General features: G+C 41.8%; 1 protein-coding gene across 1 annotated transcript; it reads right to left on the minus strand.

The window, feature by feature from the left end:
- Window positions 1-2,407: 2,407 nt before the first annotated feature.
- Window positions 2,408-19,357, minus strand: auh (AU RNA binding protein/enoyl-CoA hydratase). The gene is made up of 10 exons (XM_080742504.1): window positions 19,136-19,357; window positions 16,818-16,885; window positions 14,987-15,074; window positions 13,602-13,688; window positions 12,853-12,945; window positions 10,880-10,936; window positions 7,997-8,184; window positions 7,460-7,510; window positions 4,482-4,529; window positions 2,408-3,359 (listed from the first exon to the last, which is right to left on the minus strand). The coding sequence occupies exons 1-10, from the start codon at window positions 19,347-19,349 to the stop codon at window positions 3,282-3,284; spliced, it is 972 nt and encodes a 323-aa protein (XP_080598630.1). The 5' UTR covers window positions 19,350-19,357; the 3' UTR covers window positions 2,408-3,281.
- Window positions 19,358-19,810: the final 453 nt, after the last annotated feature.

The following is a 19,810-nucleotide window of genomic DNA, read 5'->3' on the forward strand; positions in this document are numbered from 1 at the left end:
TGAGTTATTTTTCTTTTGTTCAGAGCACACACATGACAAAAGACCATCGATATTAGATGACTATGACTATTGCTATCCTTGATGATGATAGTTAAATAAATGTGTAATTGCGATGCTTATATGTATGCAGGCCTGGCGCCACAGGGGTGCCAGAGGGGGCCTTTCACCCTCAGTTGTAAATCTTGCCCTCTCAGTTTACGTTTTATATCGTCACTGTCGGGCAGAAACCTCGCATCTCTGACTTTCAAATGTGTACGTTTTATCGTCAAGTAAAGCCCTGCTTTATCTTCCAAGACTATCGCACAAGACTAGTGAAACTAGCAGTTCTACAAGCACACAACATCTCGCACTGCGTTGTGTGCTTGTAGATCAGCTATTTTCACAAGTTTAAATAGTTTTTAAAACAATATATACAAAACCAATGGTATTGTACATACAAGGTTTCCACTCGGCAACAATATAATCTATATATTCTTTTTATATATATAAAAATGAGACATGCTCCCTCAGTCATTTCATCCTGCAGCCGAGCCTGTATGTATGTGACATTGTTATGGGCCGAAAGTACATTTTGTCAGGAGACTAGTCGGCCCTTGACTGTTTTAATATTTTCTAATGTGGCCCCCTTTGAAAATAGTTTGGACACCCCTGAAGTAGGTTGTTGATTTACGGAAAAAACTACGTTTATCTTTGAATTTCCTATTATCTGTGTGCCATGTGTGATACCATTTCTGTCTCTTTAGCCCCCTTTCCACTACGAGGTGGCACCAGAACTTTCCAGAACCTAAACCTATTTCTTTTGGTTCTGGTTCCTGCTCTTGATGTAGTGCTAAACTTGACTTCTGGGAACCTATGGGCGGGGCCAGCAGCGCTGCTTCTTTTTTTTGGGGGGGGGGCCTTCCCGGTTAGGTCTGGTTATATGGAAACAAAAGCAGATCTTGGTCCCAGAAGTGGTTCGGCCGTAGTGGAAAAATCACACCCAATGGGAAGTGAGCGGTGGTCGTGCTTGCATAACGTCTTCAATTGGTGATTGGTGATGTGATACAGGCTACACACACACACACACACACACACACACACACACACACACACACACACACACACACACATTGCTATGGCAAAACGCTGAGGAAAACACATTGCTATGGCAAAGCGCTGAGGAAAAAGACTAGGATATAAGTCTAGGATGTAATTGGTGATGTAATATGGCTACACACACACACACACACATATTGCTATGGCAAAACGCTGAGGAAAAGTGGCTACAGATAGTGGCTACAGATAATTGGTGATGTAATATGATGTAATATGGCTACACACACACACACACACACACACATATTGCTATGGCAAAACACTGAGGAAAACACATTGCTATGGCAAAACGCTGAGGAAAAGTGGCTACAGATAGTGGCTACAGTCAGATACGGTAATTGGTGATGTAATATGATGCAATATGGCCACACACACACACACACACACACACACACACACACACACACACACACACACACACACACACACACACACACACACACACACACACACACACACACACACACACACACACACACACACACACACACACACACACACACACACACACACACACACACACACACACACAGCTATGGCAAAACGCTGAGGAAAACACATTGCTATGGCAAAACGCTGAGGAAAAGTGGCTACAGACACACGCACAGCCACTCTATGGAGCGGTTTACCACCACTCAAAAGGGGCTTTTGTCTCACTGATGGGCTGTTCAGAAACCTGGGGATTCCAAGCTCATAGAAACTACAGTGTGTTGAAATGGAAGCCATTGTAGCTATGTCACTTTTACTTAATGAATAAAAGGTTATTTTGTCCAATCTGCTGTATGCCAATATAACTTATACAATCTGTATGTTAAACATTACAATAATGTATCATAGTGAATACAATGAATACGACACCAGTTTTGACCTGATGGTCAAGATTGAAAGAAACCGGCAACAAGTGGAAAGTTACAGCTTTAGCAAACACTTAGTTGTATTGTATTAACATACATAATTCTCACCTTTTTTATGAAAAACGTCGCATACACAAACTTTAGAAGGCAATCATAGCCAATCCGGAGGGAATATGGGAAATGGGACAGATCCATGTTGACTTTAGAGATACTGTGTACCGCTTAGCGTAATTTTAGGGCAGAATCTGTCCAAAAATGTGTTTTGCAAAGATCGGCCTGATGGTGACGCTGTAGAAGAAGGCCATGTGAGAAATCAGGGCTGGAGGTTGTGATTTGCCATCCAAGGTGTGTGTGTGCAAAATTTGGCATCGATAGGGCCAACGGTGGCAGAGATTAGAGTAGGGGCAAAAGTGTGATGTGACGGACAGACGGACGGACGGACAGACACAGACAGCCGGTGGAGCTTTTCATAGTAACTTGCGACCCAACGGTCGCAATCATTTTATTTAATTAATCAATTAGGGATGCTTACATGAAATAGCTTGAACACCCCTAAAAAAAGGGACAACATATCTTCATCAGCAGCCTTTGTAATCAATCTTTCTAAAACAATGTGTTTATTAGTAGTATTTATTCATTTGCATATTTTCACAGGACTTCATGGTCATTCATAACTCGTATTTTATAATTTCTATGCCTAATAATAACAGTAACAACTATTATTTGTCAGTAAAAGGCAAGCTGGCTGACTCAAAACAAAATCCGTCACAGCAACAATAATGGCACAGCTCTCAAAAGAATATGATAATCTGTGTTGTATCCGACCCCTGATTCACACTGAATAAACCTCTATATACGTTGACCGGCTCAGTACTTGGTCCCCTCTTTTCCTCCCTTACACCAAATCTCTCTGCCTGAAAATAGCCGTTGTCTACAAGCACACAGCGTGTCGCCAAAACGGCGTGGCGTCGTGTGTACGCGACGCGTGCGTGCGTGTTATAGCGGCTATTTCCTGCAAACTTTACCCCCAGATATAGGGATGTATTTTTAACAGTTGTGGAAAAATAATATGGGCGACAACAGCCGGTGGATGGTTGGTTTAGCTTTTTGTTTTTAAATCTATGGTTATTTTCCGCGTCGATTTTCGGAGACGCGTCGACGATGGCGCACCGCCGACGTCCGGGTTCACGTGCGTCATTTCCTGAACTCCAGGACCACAGTTCTTCAAAGCGTTCATAGACGGGGGTCCATCCAGCCCTTGGGTCTGGAACGGACCCCCCCCCCCCTCAAAAGGATTGGATGGCAGTGCTGGGAGGTCTGTCAGGAAGCACTTTACTCTCCCTTGAAGCGCGGGGGCCTCTTCTCCTTGAAGGCAGCCAAGCCCTCCAGTCGATCTTTCGTTGGTATCACCTTTTTTGGGAGACAAGAAGAGACGCGGGTGTTGGCGTCAAGAGTAGGGCATTCACGAATAGTGATTTTTAGTATTCGAATTATTCGACCTCAAAGTATTAGAACAGTCGAATATTCGACAGGACTGGCCAAACTGTCAAATATTAAGTAAGCAAGAGGCAAACATTTTGAAAATAGCCGATCTACATGCTCACAACGCCTCGCGTTGCGAGGCGTTGTGAGCATGTAGATCTGCTATTTTCACAATTCTTATCTGCGGAACCGAGTCACATTAAATGTAATACCTACAATTCCAAGTGCTTGTCAGGGTGGGGGTCCCCAGTTCAAATATGTTTATTTTGGGGGTCACAGCCTAAAAAGGTTTGAGAACCCCTGGTATAGAGCATTAACAAATTCATCCACCAGGGGCATTGACAACTCATTCTTATGACTTCCTATCTAGACAAGTTTTATAAACTATATATTTTTTTAAAGAGAAAAAAAAAAGGCGAATATTCAACTTTGGTGAACAACGTCGAATAGTGACTTTGATATTAGAATATTCGAATATTTATGAATGCCCTAGTCAAGAGTGTGCTCTGATATATCAGTTAACCCAGTGGTAGAGATGCTCCGTTTTCAATTTTTGGGGCAGATAACGATCACCGCGATCAACTGGAATCAGTATCTGCCGATACCGATATTCCCGATCACACCGTCAAATCCATAAATTCTTCTATTTATTGTGTTATATATTTAATGATTCTTCTTACAAAACATTGACATTGTATAATAAGTATAAACATTAGGAGATTGCAGACTGAGGTCCTGAAAATAGCTGATCTAGCTTGTAGATCGGCAAAGCCGCTAAGAGGCATTATCGGCCGATCGCGATCACTCACCGATCAATCGGCACATCTCTACCCTTTGGTTCTCAACCTGTGGGTCGGGGATCTGCTATTTTCACGATATTTATCTGTGGAACCGAGTCAAACTAAATGTAATGCCTCAACTCCTACATTCCATGTGCTTGTCAGGGTAGGGGGCGGGGGGGGGGGGGGGGTCATGGCCTGAGAAGGTTGACAGCCACAGAGGTAACCCATTAACACTTTATCTTCATTTTAGATTAACAGTGTCACTCACCTGAGCGTAGCACGCCTCTTCAATTGCCAGTCCTGTGGCCAAGTCAACCTAGAGGACAATATAATACAATATAATACAATATCACTGTGGCCAAGTCAACCTAGAGGACAATATAATACAATATAATACAATATCACTGTGGCCAAGTCAACCTAGAGGACAATATAATACAATATCACTGTGGCCAAGTCAACCTAGAGGACAATATAATACAATATAATACAATATAATACAATATCACTGTAGCCAAGTCAACCTAGAGGACAATATAATACAATATAATACAATATCACTGTAGCCAAGTCAACCTAGAGGACAATATAATACAATATAATACAATATCACTGTAGCCAAGTCAAACTAGAGCAGGGGTTTTCAAAGTGGGTGACGGGGCAGCCTGGGGTGCCGCGACGGCAGTCCAGGGATGCCGCGAGATCATTTGGTAATATTTGGAATTTATTTGAACAACTTGAACAAATATTTGGTATCATTTTAAACTTGAAATACAGAGTTATTTTCAGTAGGTTTTGTCTATTATCTCAATGCTTTCCTCGCAACATAATCACTAAAATATAGTCACTGTCGGGCAGAAACCTCGTATCTCCAAGTTTCAAATGTGTGCTTTTGCTTTACCAAAAGACGTACACATTTGAAACTTGGAGATGAGAGGGGTTCTGATAACATGAATATCAGATATCTAAACACTGAATAAAGCAACTTAAAAACGGGGGTGTTCGCAAAAGCCTGAGTAGACGACTTTGATTATGGAGAGGGCCTATTTCCACACTCACTCCAGAGGGCCACAATGCATATATAGTCAAAAATAGCAGAAATAGACCATATACAAGCTCAAACCGCGTTGCAGTGCGATGCGTATTGAGCTTGTAGATCTATAAAATATACTAAACTAGTGAAAACAGCCGATCTACAAGCACACAACGCCTCGCATTGTAGATCGGCGAGGCGTTGTGTGCTTGTAGATCGGCTGTTTTCACTAGTTTAGTACATTTTATATATAATAAATACAAAACGAACAGTTTTGGACATACAAGATTTCCACCCGACAATGACGATATGCTATAAATATAAGGTGCTGGGAGTGAAAATTATAATGTAGGGGTGCCTCGGACTAAAACAATATTTATGGGGTGCCCTGAGACAAAACAGTTTTGGAACCCCTGACCTAGAGGACAATATAATACAATATCACTGTAGCCAAGTCAACCTAGAGCAGGGGTTGACACTACGGTCTCAGAGGCACTTGCCCATTGGGCAAGTATAGGTATAGGTTCTACTTGCCCAAAGGTCATGCGCGGTCATTGCCCGAAAAGTAAATCATCCATTATAAAATAATAGGTACGATTTTAATTACCGCTCAATTTAACACTTTTTTTTACCGCCTGGGGCTGTGCGATAAATGTCATACCTACATTTCTATCCAAATACCTAAATAGCTGTGATTGAATATGACTACGGGTTCACGCCTATTTTAATATTTCTAAGTGTTGCAACAGTGACTATTACATTATAGCTAAACTGTGCTTTTATTTTACATTCTACAGACCAGAAGACAGAGTGCTCTGGCCACGTTCAGGTGTTTAGACAGAGACCTTGTGTTGCGTTTTATAGAAGGTTGCGTCCCCTCTCAAATGAGCACTTGCCCGGTCGGGCAACCTGAAAGCCAACTTCACCTGCCCGAACGTTTTATTTACCTGCCGGGGGCAGGTGGGCAAGCCTAAAGCTCTGTCCAGACCGGCGAATTAGCGAAAGCGACGTGAATAAGCGAACCAAAAAGGCGAAGAATTCTCGATTCGCCTTTTTCCATACACACCAAAAAGCGACGTGAATATGCGTATAATATTCGCTTAATTTGCCTAAAACGAGGGGGTGATTATCTGCCTCTGGCGCAGGAGAAAGGAGAAGAGAGGAGAGAGTAGAACGGAGACAGGGTCCAGGGAAACAAATAGTACACGCGCTCCCTATTTGCGAGACAGTGCGCTCTTCGTATTATATCGCCTCTCTCTCTGAGTCTGCATGCAGTGCATTTGGCCAGAGAGAGAGAGGGGAAGGGGAGCAGAGCGTTCACCGTTCCTCCTCCGCCCGTGTCCCTGCATACTGGCTGGTCCCCGCAGCAGCTGGTGGAAAGTAACTAAAACTTAAAGTACATTTACTTGAGTAGCCTGTTGTAGATGAGTCCAATTTCCAGTACTTTCCTTCTACTCCACTACACTTTGGATCCTTTTGTATTTAATACCCAGCGATTTATTTTAAAACACTAGTCTTATTTTTGTAGCTATAAATTAGCCTAAAACATACCATGCTTTTACCAGTAATACATTCGAGTACTTTTTCCAACCAGCCACGCTGCCACACAGAGAGACACGGAAAAGGAGAAAAACACCGTTCCCCTCGGCCTCAATGCAACGTGAAGGTCCCTCCACCATTCTCTCTCTCTCTCTCTTGAAATAGGGTAGAGTGAGCTTACTTTGATACAGAGAGAGAGAGGAATTCGCCTTTGAACGTTCGCTAAATTCGACACAAGGGCGAATAAAAAACAGACGCCTTTTCGCTTTTTTGAAATTCGCCTTTGGTGTGGATGCTTCCATTGACTTTATAAGGTTTAAAAAAAAAGGCGAATTATACGCTAATTCGCTATTCGCCAATTCGCCCTCAGTATGTACGGACCTTTAGTGTCAATGCCTGCTAGAGGACAATATAATACAATATCACTGTAGCCAAGTCAAACTAAAGGACAATATAATATAACATCACTTTAAAGGGATAGCTTGTCCAAAATATATTTTTCTCTAGACCCCATGGAGACTTGAATTCACATTTGTTTTTGTCGCATTCCTAAGCCAATCATTTGATAATAGCTTTCCTATGGAGACACAAAGGAGACTCTTTGTGTCTCCATAGGAACGGTCATCAGCTTGTTGTCTTAGGGATGCGAGGCACAGTGGTGTCCATGTTCTCACCTCCATTCCTTGGTTTATTGACAGTTTTGCCATCCTGATAGCGATAGGACCCTGCAAAACAACGAAACCACCTTTATTCACTTCAAGTGGGACATTACTGTATATATCATTATGCAAGACACGGCTGGTTTAACCCATTTAGGCCTAGAATTATTGAATGCTTTAACCAGTGAAAAATAGCAGATATACAAGCTCACAGCGCGGCACCGAGTGCCGCGCTGCGAGCTTGTAGATCTGCTATTGTGAAAAGGACCTTTTCTTTGACGATGGCTATAGCCAGATTGCTGACTTTAGAAACATAGGTTTTTTCAAAAAAATCTTAGAAGGATTCAAAAGACACTTATAGAATCGGGTCAAAATTCACGTTTTTTCAAAAATAGCAGATCTACAAGCTCGCAGCGCGGCACTCGGTGCCGCGCTGTGAGCTTGTATATCTGCTATTTTTCAACAGTTAAAGCATAAAATAATGATAACACAATAATGTGTACCCGTTCTGAATGGGTTGTTATAATTAAGCGGTCCTGTCTGTGTGCTCACCTGGCTGTTGAACTCCCGGGCCAGCTCCAGAGCGCGCAGGTAGGCCGCGTCTCCGCTGTCGTTCTGCTCCACGGCGTGGCTGACCAGGCCAACGCGCTGGGCCTCCGCCCCGTCCACCACCCGCGCCGCGAAGATCAGCTCCTTGGCCAGGGACACGCCGATGGCCCGGGGCAGCCGCTGGGTCCCCCCTGCACACAACCAGGACACCAGGCACACACACACACCATACGGTCACTCAGACAGTGTTAATTTTTTCAGCAAATTTTGATTTAGCCTTAGTCTTTTGAATAACACACCATTTAGTCTTAGTCCTGTCTTAGTCTTCTGAAATTGTTTTAGTCTAGTCTAGTCTTAATCAACTAAATTAGTTAGTCTTTTGGGATTAGTCTTAGACTTTTAGTCTTCGTCTTTTAGGATAGGTTTTTTTAGCCTAATATAACCACATAATTATGAACAAGTCATTGTCTTCTACTGCCTGTTACTTGGTCAAAATAAACCATACATAAAAGATGTATTTGGCTTTAATTTCATTGCAGTTACATACCCGTGTTAATTATTTTAGCCACTAGTCTTAGACTTAGATTTAGTCTTAGTCTTTTGAATAACACAAATAATAGTCTTAGTCTTAGTCTTTTGAAATTGTTTTAGTCTAGTCTTATCGACAAAATCTTGTAGTCTTTTAGTCTTAGTCTTAGTCGACAAAATTAACACTGCACTCAGTGGACTTCATTTATTCGGAAACAAGCAGTTCAGTGCGTTATGGACACATACCGTACCGTGTAACCCTAACCCTATTTTTGGCTACAGTTCTCAGAATAAGGACACTAGGGTTAGTATAAAACAGGAGAAAAAGGTTTCTCATCTAATGCCAATCCCGCGAATACTCGGGAAATATTAAAAAGGTATCTAGAGTCGCGTGTCGCGGGCTATTTGCTGTATATACAGTAAAGCTGGCAAGGGCTACGTAACGTCCGTTGAAAAGCCCTGGCACGGGTGGAGTCGCCGATTCATCATCATCGCGCATCCACGTGCACACAATAGTGATCCCATAACATTGAAACCAACGGTCTTTCTCATCTTTATCGTCCATTTTCTCCAAAAAAACACTTTTGATGCCAAGGATGGCATTGGATTCTCGCTAAAATAGCAAAAGTATAAAGGGATCCATCTTCCACCCCTGTTTACATTTGGACCAGAAGTACTTCCGGGTGAATCTCCGTCAAGTAGGAATTAGTTTAGTTAGCTCGACCTACTTCCGGCCTTCAAAATAAGAGACTGGCCGCAGACGGAGCAGGCGGCCGGCACGCTGGACAATTAACCCTTTCATGTCTGGGCATTAAAGTTATACCATGTAACTTTTTTTATAAAACAAATCTTAAAATTGTCCTAACTGTTAAATCGCTAAAGTTTTAGAACCCCCACTCCGTTAATTTCAGCTTCTAAAGCCTTCTCTTTATATGTTTTCTATGAGCCTTGAGGGGGGAGAATTTCGCGGCAAAATGACGTCATCTGTATCATCTGTATACGTTGTGTATACGTTGACCAATCATATCGCGGATCATAAACACATGGTACACTACCGGCCAATCACAGGCGTATCTGCAGTATCTTCAGGAAATAGCTTGCTTCAACAGCTTTGTTTACACTGGTCTAGGAGTCTAGCATGTAACTCCCCAACCGCTGCTCGTAGAGGAACACGAGAGACCTCTATGGATGCGCGACCGCGGTTTGCTATACTACTACAGACCACTAGTTGAGCAACTTACACAGTATAGCTTTAAATTAGTTAATAATAGGGTTAATAACAGCATTTTCCGACAGCGACGGCGTGTAGGGACAATCAACTATGGAGTGAAAATAGAGTGTGATGCCATTGGAAGAACGTACGCATGGCTGTAGACTATTGTTTGACGGGCGGGGCGGATCTGGTTTTAATTTTTAATTATATAATCACGGGTAGACGGGCGGTCCACGGATCTGATTAATGACAAGCGGGGCGGGCGCGGGTTGTCAAAATTGGACCCGTGCAGGACTCTGACTCCGACTACCCTGTAAAGTGAAGCTAAAGGTGTTTCCAGTTCCCTTGTGCCCCTGACACAAGAAAGTCCTGACGACCAAGCATATGAGACAAATGTGTTTAATTGTGATCTACACTGTGACATCTTCTGCGTTAATTCAACTCAGAAAATACAAACGTAACAAAATAGACTCGCAAGGGTCCACAGTGCACAGAGGCTTTTACTGCATGTGTGTATAGAAAAATCGACAGAGCGATCACTGCCTTGTAGGCAGTCATAACTGAGGTGTTGTACATCCACGGTTCCCACACATTTTTACCAATTCATTTCCAAAACTTTTCCAGAACAATAATTCAGCTCAATAACAAGTCGCTTACTCCTATGCGCAATGCCCAAAGACAGGTAGTGTATGCCAGTGGTTCTCAACCTTTTCAGGACGCCCGTGACCCCCGAAATAATCATGTTTTAACTGGGGACCCCGGCACCCTGACGAGCACTAAGAGTTGAGGAATTTTGTATAACACGGTTCTATTGTGAAAATAGCAGATCTACATGCTCACAACAGCATGTGGATCGGCTATTTTCACAATTTCTGCCTCTAATATTTGACAATTTGGCTCATGTTTAATTTGTCATTTCAGAGGTATTAACAAAATCAATAACCAAAGACAATGCATAGCTATTTTTTCCAGGACCTTCCAGGACCCTTGATAAATTCCAAAACTTTTCTAGTACTGGAAAGATATTTTTCTAATTTCAAAATATTTCCAGGACTTTCATGACCGTGGGAACCCTGTACATCTCAGTTATGATCACCTATATCATAATAGCGCTCTGTGGATTCCTCTGTTGAAGGAAACCTTACCTGCTCCTGGAATGATGGCGAGCTTGGCTTCAACCAGGCCCATCTTGGCAGAGTTGGCTGGAGATGAAGAAGAGAACAGTAACCATTTAATAATAACACGATCTGAGTCACATTAGCAAACGTTAGAAAAGACAAATCTAAAACTATTTCATGTCCCATTCAAATGACCCGTATTTAGTTGTGTGAATCAGATACAGTCTAAAGGTACAGTAAACCTTAGAATAGTTCTTTGACAATTTTGGTGCACAAGAAAGGTGCTCTTTTATGGCAGTTTTGAAGGAAGGAGTTACACATACAGTAATGTAATAGCAAGGTTTGCATCACGGTAAATGGTGCATTTATACAGCACTTTATCTGTGCATTACATTCACCCATCCACACACACATTCATACACCGATGGCGGTGCAAGGCACCAACCTGCTCACCGGGAGCAACTAGTGGTTCAGAGTCTTGCTCAAGGACACTTCAGCAGTGACTCAGGGGGAGCCCGGGATCGAACTGGGAACCCTTTGTGCTCTAATGGCGGTTTCTCTACCCCTGTGCTATGCCGCCACGGTGTTGGAACTGCAAACCTTAGTATGTCATTCTTTTGAAACATTATGGTTGAAAACATCTCTTCCGTTTGGTATATTTTTAGGAGATATGTTGGAATAAATGTGTCCATCTTACATGGCATGAAAGCATGTATTTCTTTAGGAGACATGCAAGGGATAACTGCCAGCATGCTGGTAGTTGTTTAGAAATAAAACCCGAGGATGATTTAAACCCATTTAGAACGGGTACATATTATAGTGTATTATTATTTTATGCTTTAACTATTGAAAAATAGCAGATATACAAGCTCACAGCGAGTGCCGCGCTGCGAGCTTGTAGATCTGCTATTTTTGAAAAATCGTGAAAATTAGAATTTTGACCCGATTCTATAAGTGTCTTTTGAATCCTTCTAAGATTTTTTGAAAAAACCCTATGTTTCTATGTCAGCAATCTGGCTGGCCATCATCAAAGAAAAGGTCCTTTTCACTTAACTGGAGCTCAGTTAGTCGGTTCTTGAGAGACTACTATTATATATCAGTGGTTCTCAAATCTTTTCATGTGAAGGACCCCCAAAATGATATTTATTTGGCCAAAAATCTCAAAATATTTAGTTCCAGGGACCCCCCCAGAAGCAAAATTTGAATTACAAACGTTCGCTTTGAAAATAGATATATTCAAAGATTTGCACACATTTTCACGACTTTTTCAAAAATAGCAGATCTACAAGCTCTCAGCGCGGCACTCGGTGCCGCGCTGTGAGCTTGTATATCTTCTGTTTTTCACTGGTTAAAGCATTCAATAATTCTAGGCCTAAATGGGTTAACCACAGAGGCAAAGCCAAAGGTGTTTCAACATCTTGAAGGGAAGGCTCAGGAGGGAGAGCAGGTCGTCCAAAGATGTCGGTGGTTTGAATCCCGGCTCCTCCTGTCCACGTGTGGAAGTGTCCTCGGGCAAGACACTGAACCCCACATTGCCTCCAATGAGACGTCGGTGCTAGCTTGCCACCATTGGTGTGTGAACGTGGGAAGTGTAAATGTATGAACCATTGTTAAGCGCTTTGAGCACTTAGAAAAGTGGTCAGTTATTAATTGAGAATCAGAAATTATTCAGAAATGACACCTGAATTCAGTGATTGTCTGAGGACGACAGAGAGAGAGACCAATCAGAATCAAGCATTCAACCAAGCCGTGTAATAAGAAATATCTTACATGATATGAAAACATATCTTTTAGGAGATATGTTGTAATAAATGTGTCCATATCTTACATACATGGTATGAAAACATATTGGTAGGAGTTAAAGCATATTTTTTAGGAGATATGTTGTAATAAATGTGTCCATCCATATCTTACATACATGGTATGAAAACATATTTGTAGGACTTAAAGCATATTTTTTTAGGAGATATGCTGTAATAAGTGTGTCCATAATATCTTACATGCGATCCTGATGTCACAGGCCAGGGCCATCTCCAACCCTCCACCCAGCGCTGCTCCGTCTATGGCTGCGATGACCGGCATGGGCAGGTTACCTACAGACAGACAGATGACGTCACCACGGTGAACATGGAGCTGACAAGTCATTGTTTCTACAAACATTTGCCATGAATGATTTAATATTGGATTGTTTAAGTGGTTGTTGTCGTTTTACTTTTGTTTTAAAATGTTTCTACGCTGAGCTTTTATGAAGAATTCACTCTACACCAAATCTCTTCCACAAAGATAGACGATTGTAGATGGTGAGTTGTTTGTGAGCTTGTAGATGTTTGGCTCACGTTCCTCCCAAAACAGGGAAGATTAAAATGTAACGTAAAGTAATAAATAAGTGGTTATACCAGTAAATGTGTCCTACCTGGGTCTGTAACAAGGTGTTATGACAGTAAGTGTGTCCTACCCAGCTCTGTAATAAGGTGTTATAACAGTAAATGTGTCCTACCCAGGTCTGTAATAAGGTGTTATAACAGTGAATGTGTCCTACCCAGGTCTGTAATAAGGTGTTATAACAGTAAATGTGTCCTACCCAGGTCTGTAATAAGGTGTTATAACAGTGAATGTGTCCTACCCAGGTCTGTAATAAGGTGTTATAACAGTAAATGTGTCCTACCCAGGTCTGTAATAAGGTGTTATAACAGTAAATGTGTCCTACCCAGCTCTGTAATAAGGTGTTATAACAGTAAATGTGTCCTACCCAGGTCTGTAATGAGCCCTCTCGCTTTGGAGACGAAGGGTCCCACCTCACTCTGGTGCATTTTGGCACGCTCCTTCAGGTCTGCCCCTGCAAACAACCATTAAAGAAAAATCACACCCGATGTGAAGTGAGCAGTGCCCTTTATGTTTGTTTTTTTTGTTTGTTTTTTTGAGGAAAACATCTGTATGTCGTCCGCATATCCCGCAAAGCTTGGCACTGGCCGAGCTCCGCAGGACATGCGGACGGACATATAGTACACACAAAGCCAGACGTAGGAGTGGTTGGCACCGCTCTAAACGTTGGCATTCACAGGTTTGTACAAAGACATTCAAGACATAAGACTTTCTTCAACAGGGGGTCCGGGACCCCTAGGGGGTCCTCAGAGTTACTACAGGGGGTCCTCCAAATCTTCCAGTCCTTTTTATATGAACAACTTGAACCCTAGTGTCCATATTCTGAGAACTGTAGCCAAAAATAGCAGATCTACAAGCTCACAACGCCTCGTGCTACGAGGCGTTTTGAGCTTGTAGATCGGCTATTTTCGGCATACTAAGTACAGAGTGAAAGGTCAAGTTTATTATGTAATGACGGCTCAAATGGTTAAATATCTGAAAACATGAATTTACTTGAATCCAAAATACACTGAACTATATGGAATCTATGAAGAGGTTGTGGAGGTCCCTGCTTCATCTCTCTCTCAAATAAGGGGTCCTTGGCCTGAAAACGTTGAAGACCCCTGACATAAGGTTTTGAATATAGTCGCTGTCGTGCAGAAACCGCCTATCTCTGCATATCTCCACAAAAGTGTCAAAAGAAGTACTACAGCTATTTTTGAATAAGAATCCTGAAACCGTAACCGTTTTGAACATAAAGACAATTTCATCCGACAGAGACGATATATACCGTAATTGCCCGACTATAAGCAGCTTTTTTCCTATGTTTTGAACCCTGCGGCTTATACAACGGTGCGGCTTATATAGAGATTTTTACAGCTAACGGCCAGTTAGAATGGTCTTTAACAGGAATATACATTTTTCAGGCTAACGGCCACCAGGGGTGCTCTAGCGGTAAGCAGGAAGGACACCTGTGGCTTATAGTCAGGTGTGGCTTATATATGTAAACATTTGTTTTTTTGTTCTAAATTTAGCTGGTGCGGCTTATATTAAGGTGCGACTTATAGTCCAGCAATTACGGTAGCTAAAATCTAAAATGACACCTTTTTTCAAAGAGTTGAAGAACAAAACATGACTTTTACAGGTTGTGCAAAGACATTCAAGGCATTAAAGGCTTTAAATATAATAGAACCAAAGTGCATACTTCAAGGAACTAACCCAGTATTGTCCCTCTTCAGACCTAAGGGAACAAACAGTACATGTAAAGGTTACCTGCACAGAACACCCCGGGCACCAAGCTGCACAGAATCACACTGCGCACTTTGTTATTCTTCTTCAGACTCTCCACTGTCTCCGACATCTGTGGAGAAAAGAAGAAGAAAAAACATGCACTTCAGATAAATGTAAACATGTAGTCTGTAGGACTATTGATAAATATCGATGTAGGCCTAATACATGCATGTAGGAATTTGTAGAAATAGGTATGGATATAGAGTTGTCACAAAATGATGACATTTTACGTGATAAGATTGTCGCTCAAATAATAACAGAAATAATTCCGTTTCTGTCATTGAACATTCCAACATTATGAATAAAAAAAAACATTTGTTTGACTTCTTAAACAAAAGGTGCAGAGGGCATAATATGACAAATCTGTAGGACCAGCCGTTACCACACCAACAGTGTGGTATGTGGCCGATGTGGCCTCCATATATGGGCATTCCCATATGAAGTCCTGTTAGACATGGGCTTGATATTGATGACATCAGGGTCATATGGGCATAAAAGCGATTCTGTTAGTGTGACATCACAGTGAAGCCAGAGCGTGCTGTCATAGCGGCAAACCCATTCAGTTAAGAGTGGTTCCCCTGACATCACAGTGATGTCAGAGTGACAAACCCATAGAACCACAGTGTCAGGCGTTATAGACAGAGATACGGACGTGCTGTGACCGTTCACATACTAAACTGTGACCTATGGTGGAGTTTGATTTTCAGGTTGCCCGATGGGCAAATGCAATCCGTCTTAAAAATCATTGGCTATTGATGAAGAAGAATGCTACCCTTTTACAACTAGAAGTTGCACTCATTCTCTTTTTTTCTGTGACTGTCACCACTCGGCAATTATCGATTGTATTTATTAAACATTCATTTGTCTTACAAGTTTTACTAATATCATTCTATAATGGCCGAATTACATTTCAAGAGGGCATTACCTTTGGGCAAGTACAACATGACCTGTACTTGCCCAATGGGCAAGTGACTCTTTCTAGACCTTACAGTATGAAACAGAGCTGCTACCTTTAAATGCATTTTGAGATATGCAAATGCTGCTATTTGTTCCAAAAGATTTATACCCTGTATATATATAAAATGTCACAATGCAACATAGCTCTGTTTACACAATGCTGTAACCCCTCCAACTGTATATACTATGTTCTCCATTTTCAACAGTTTTTATTTTATTTGTGAAACTTGCTTTGGCAATGTAAACGTATGTTTTCTCATGCCGATAAATCTCCTTTGAATTGAATTGAACATTTTAATTGGGCTTAGTGTCAACCTCTGCTGCAAGGCTGTGCGTTAATTAATTGAATCGATAAGTCTGCTCTTTGTTTTATTTATAAACAGTAACCCATTAACAACAGGTTTGACCTAGGGATCGACCGATTATCGAAACGGGCGATAATCGAAGTCGATATTCATAAAATGTATTAATATCGCAAAATATCGATATCGGGGGAAAAAAAGTTGAAAAGAAAATCGATATATTTTTTTATTATTTTTTTATTTTTTGCATCTTGGTTACTGATTTTCACCGATTTCCTGCTGCGGAATACGTTTTTAACGCTATTCTAGTATGTGGCGACTAGATGTGAGCCTCTAGACATTTAGGATGGGAAAAAATATATACATTAATTAACCACTATTTCAAATTGGGGTATATATATTTTTTCTTTTTTTACTTAAAATGCATATTGGTTCATAATATCGGTTATCGGCCTCTTTGATCACGACTTATTGATATCGAAATCGAACATGAAAATCCCATATCGGTCGACCCCTAGTTTTGACCAATTCAAAGGTCATTCTGAACAACCTACCATCTTCACCAGGTTTTTACTGATTGCATTCTTGGCTTTAGGCCGGTGCAGACCAAGGACCACTGTTCCTGGAGGACAAGACAGAGGAAAAACACAGGATCAGAGATTGACTGTTCGCCACCTTTGATACAAGACAGCACACGGGTTCTCAGTGTGGGACCGTACCTATGTTCTCCCAATCTGGGAACCCATCGTCAAAGAAAGGGCGACACCTATCGGTCTGTCTCTCTTCCTTAGCGACTCTGAGGCAGTCTCGAGAGATTAATGTTCTCCAGGTTCTATGTTCCCCAGGTTCTATGTTCCCCACGTTCTTACCACCTAAACCTACCCTAACCCTAACCCAAACCATAACCTCACTAAAACTAATGTTGTGAGGTGGGGAACATAGAACCTGGGGAACATAGAGAGGACCCCCTCAGTGTGGGGTCCTCGAGGGGGTTCCTGAGGCGACCGCGGTTTTCCCGGTGAACCTGAGCGCAACGGTGGGGGCGCGGGGATGATGGAGAGGTTATATAGCATTATGTATTGCGAGGTACTCTTGACGATTTCTTAAGAGACTCGTCCCCAAAAGTTATTTGGGGTCATGATGATAACCTCTTCTTCTCCCTACTAGACTAAGGATTTATATTGTCTGTGTTATTGTTTACTAGCAGTTCCACTAGTTTTACTAGTAGGCTAGTGTAGGCTTAGAAGCCTTTTCATTAGTTAATTTAATGTTTTCCTTTATCCTCATCTAATCTTGAGCTAATGCACGCAACTGTTTTCACCGGGTTTTAAAGGTCTAGTAGGCTTTTCAGAAGGTCAATGTAATATTTTCCATTTAATGATTTCCTTTATCGTCATCTTGCGCTAATGTACGCAACTGTTTTCGCCAGATTTTAAGGTCTTATTTTAGTTGTTTCTAATAAGCCTCCTTGCCCATCGGCCCCCACCATTGCGCTCAGGTTCACCGGGAAAACCACGGTTGCGTTTTCCCATCATCACCACGAAAGCGTGGGGTGGCTCAAAGTAGCTGACAGAGTGCAGCATCTTGCAATGGGCCTGGTGTACAAGATACACTACACCTCAAAGATACCCATGTACCTGACAAACTACTACTTAAAGGTCAAGGATGTTCATGATCACAATACCAGAGGCAGCTCCACTAATCATCATCAACGTAGATTTAACACTAAACAAGGCTCTAACTCGTTCTCCTGCTACACCATCAACATGTGGAACGCCCTTCCACAAGCCTTAAAGGAGAGCAAATCCCTAGCCTCCTTCAAAATCGGTATGAAAAGTCACCTTCAGGCGCTGCTGTAACCCGTGACTTGTAAATAGACTAAGCCCCCATGTGCTCCCCCCACCCTTTTTTTCTGCCTTTGTATTTGATGTTATGCTTTTTCTGCTTTTGAAATTGATATTATCCTAGATAAAGTACTATGTTCTATCCGTCTGTCTTTCAATGTTATATGAGATACTTAAAGTGTGGTTCCTGTGGAAATAAGCCTCGGCTTTCTAGGATCTCCTTTTAGTTGACCTTGTACCAGTGATTTGTAGTCATGAAACTGTACTTGTTTCTATTGCGATCTTCTAATACATTCTTCAATCAATCAATCAAGCAGTTCCAGAGGGTCCCCAACAAGTGGTTCTCTCAAGGCAAATTCAGATCAATGCAGGGGGTAACAGTAGTTGTTCCTCATTTTACTGGGGACCCCCTGGAACGACCACAGGGATTTCCCTGGTCCAAACTTTGAGAACCACTGCACTACAGCATAGAAGTTATATTGCTGCCATATTTTATGCCCATAAATAATGACTGGCCAGCCACAGGTTTTGCAGCAATTATACTAGACCTATTCTGCTTATGAATGTCATCAAATTAAAACGGGTAGGCCTATTATGTGGTGCAGAGAGTTGGCAGGTGCCAACTGCCAAATGTTTGGCATGTTAATGCTCCATGACATTACTAGGCTAAACTAGCCTAAACCACTGATATGAATTTTCAATTAATTCATAATTAATCAAATTGCACCATGCCAGCCAGCTCTCACACACACACACACACACACACACACACACACACACACACACACACACACACACACACACACACACACACACACCCACTGTTTTATTCCTTGTTATAAATGAAAAATTAACAACAAAAAATACAAAAAATATAATAAAATATGAAAAATACAACAAATATTATGAAATAAAAAGCTCAAAATATATAATAATACAATCAAATAAAAATAAAATTCTACAAAACGTAGGAATAAAAAAAACAATCTGTTATTATTGTTATCATTATTATTATTATGATTATGAACCTGCATCTTGCCCGTCCAGATATCTCACGGTGAGGTCGTCCTTGGCTCCGTCGGAGGAGCTGTAGTGCCGCGTGCTGCCCAATGCGGGACTGCACCGCACGGAGGCCGGGGAACCGCAGAGCAAGGAGCCCGCACGGTGTGTCTGATGATCCAGGGGAGAGCACCGCAACGACCGCAGGAAGAGTCTGGAACCCGCCGCCATGACCGCCGCCATACTGTCAACAACAATCACTTCCAAGTAGAGATGGGACGTTCGTGAACGAATCGAGTCTTTTGAACGGCTCTTTGAAATGAACGATGGGATCCGGTTCGCAGTATAGGGAGGGAGCCATTCCTTTCTAAATTAACAGTGGTGTTGGTGTAAAAGTACTCAAATTCTTTACTGAAGTTAAAGTATCAATGCTGCAATGTAGAAATACTCTGCAACAAGTAGAAGTTTGAAATTAGAATGTACTTGAGTAAAAGTTCAAGTAAAATGTACCTTTTCTACTAAGGTACCTTTTCTACCTTTTTCTACTAGGACGTAACTCATTATGCATTGCAGAATGTCTAGGGTGACCAGACGTCCCAGTTTACCCGGGACAGTCCCGTTTTCAAGCTGCGTGTCCCAGTGTCCCGACAAATATCTCTAAAACACTAATATGTCCCAGTTTTCAACATTCACTGCAAAATTGT

This window comes from Nannobrachium achirus (genome assembly GCF_963921795.1).
Source record: "Nannobrachium achirus genome assembly, chromosome: 15".
Lineage (NCBI taxonomy): Eukaryota > Metazoa > Chordata > Actinopteri > Myctophiformes > Myctophidae > Nannobrachium > Nannobrachium achirus.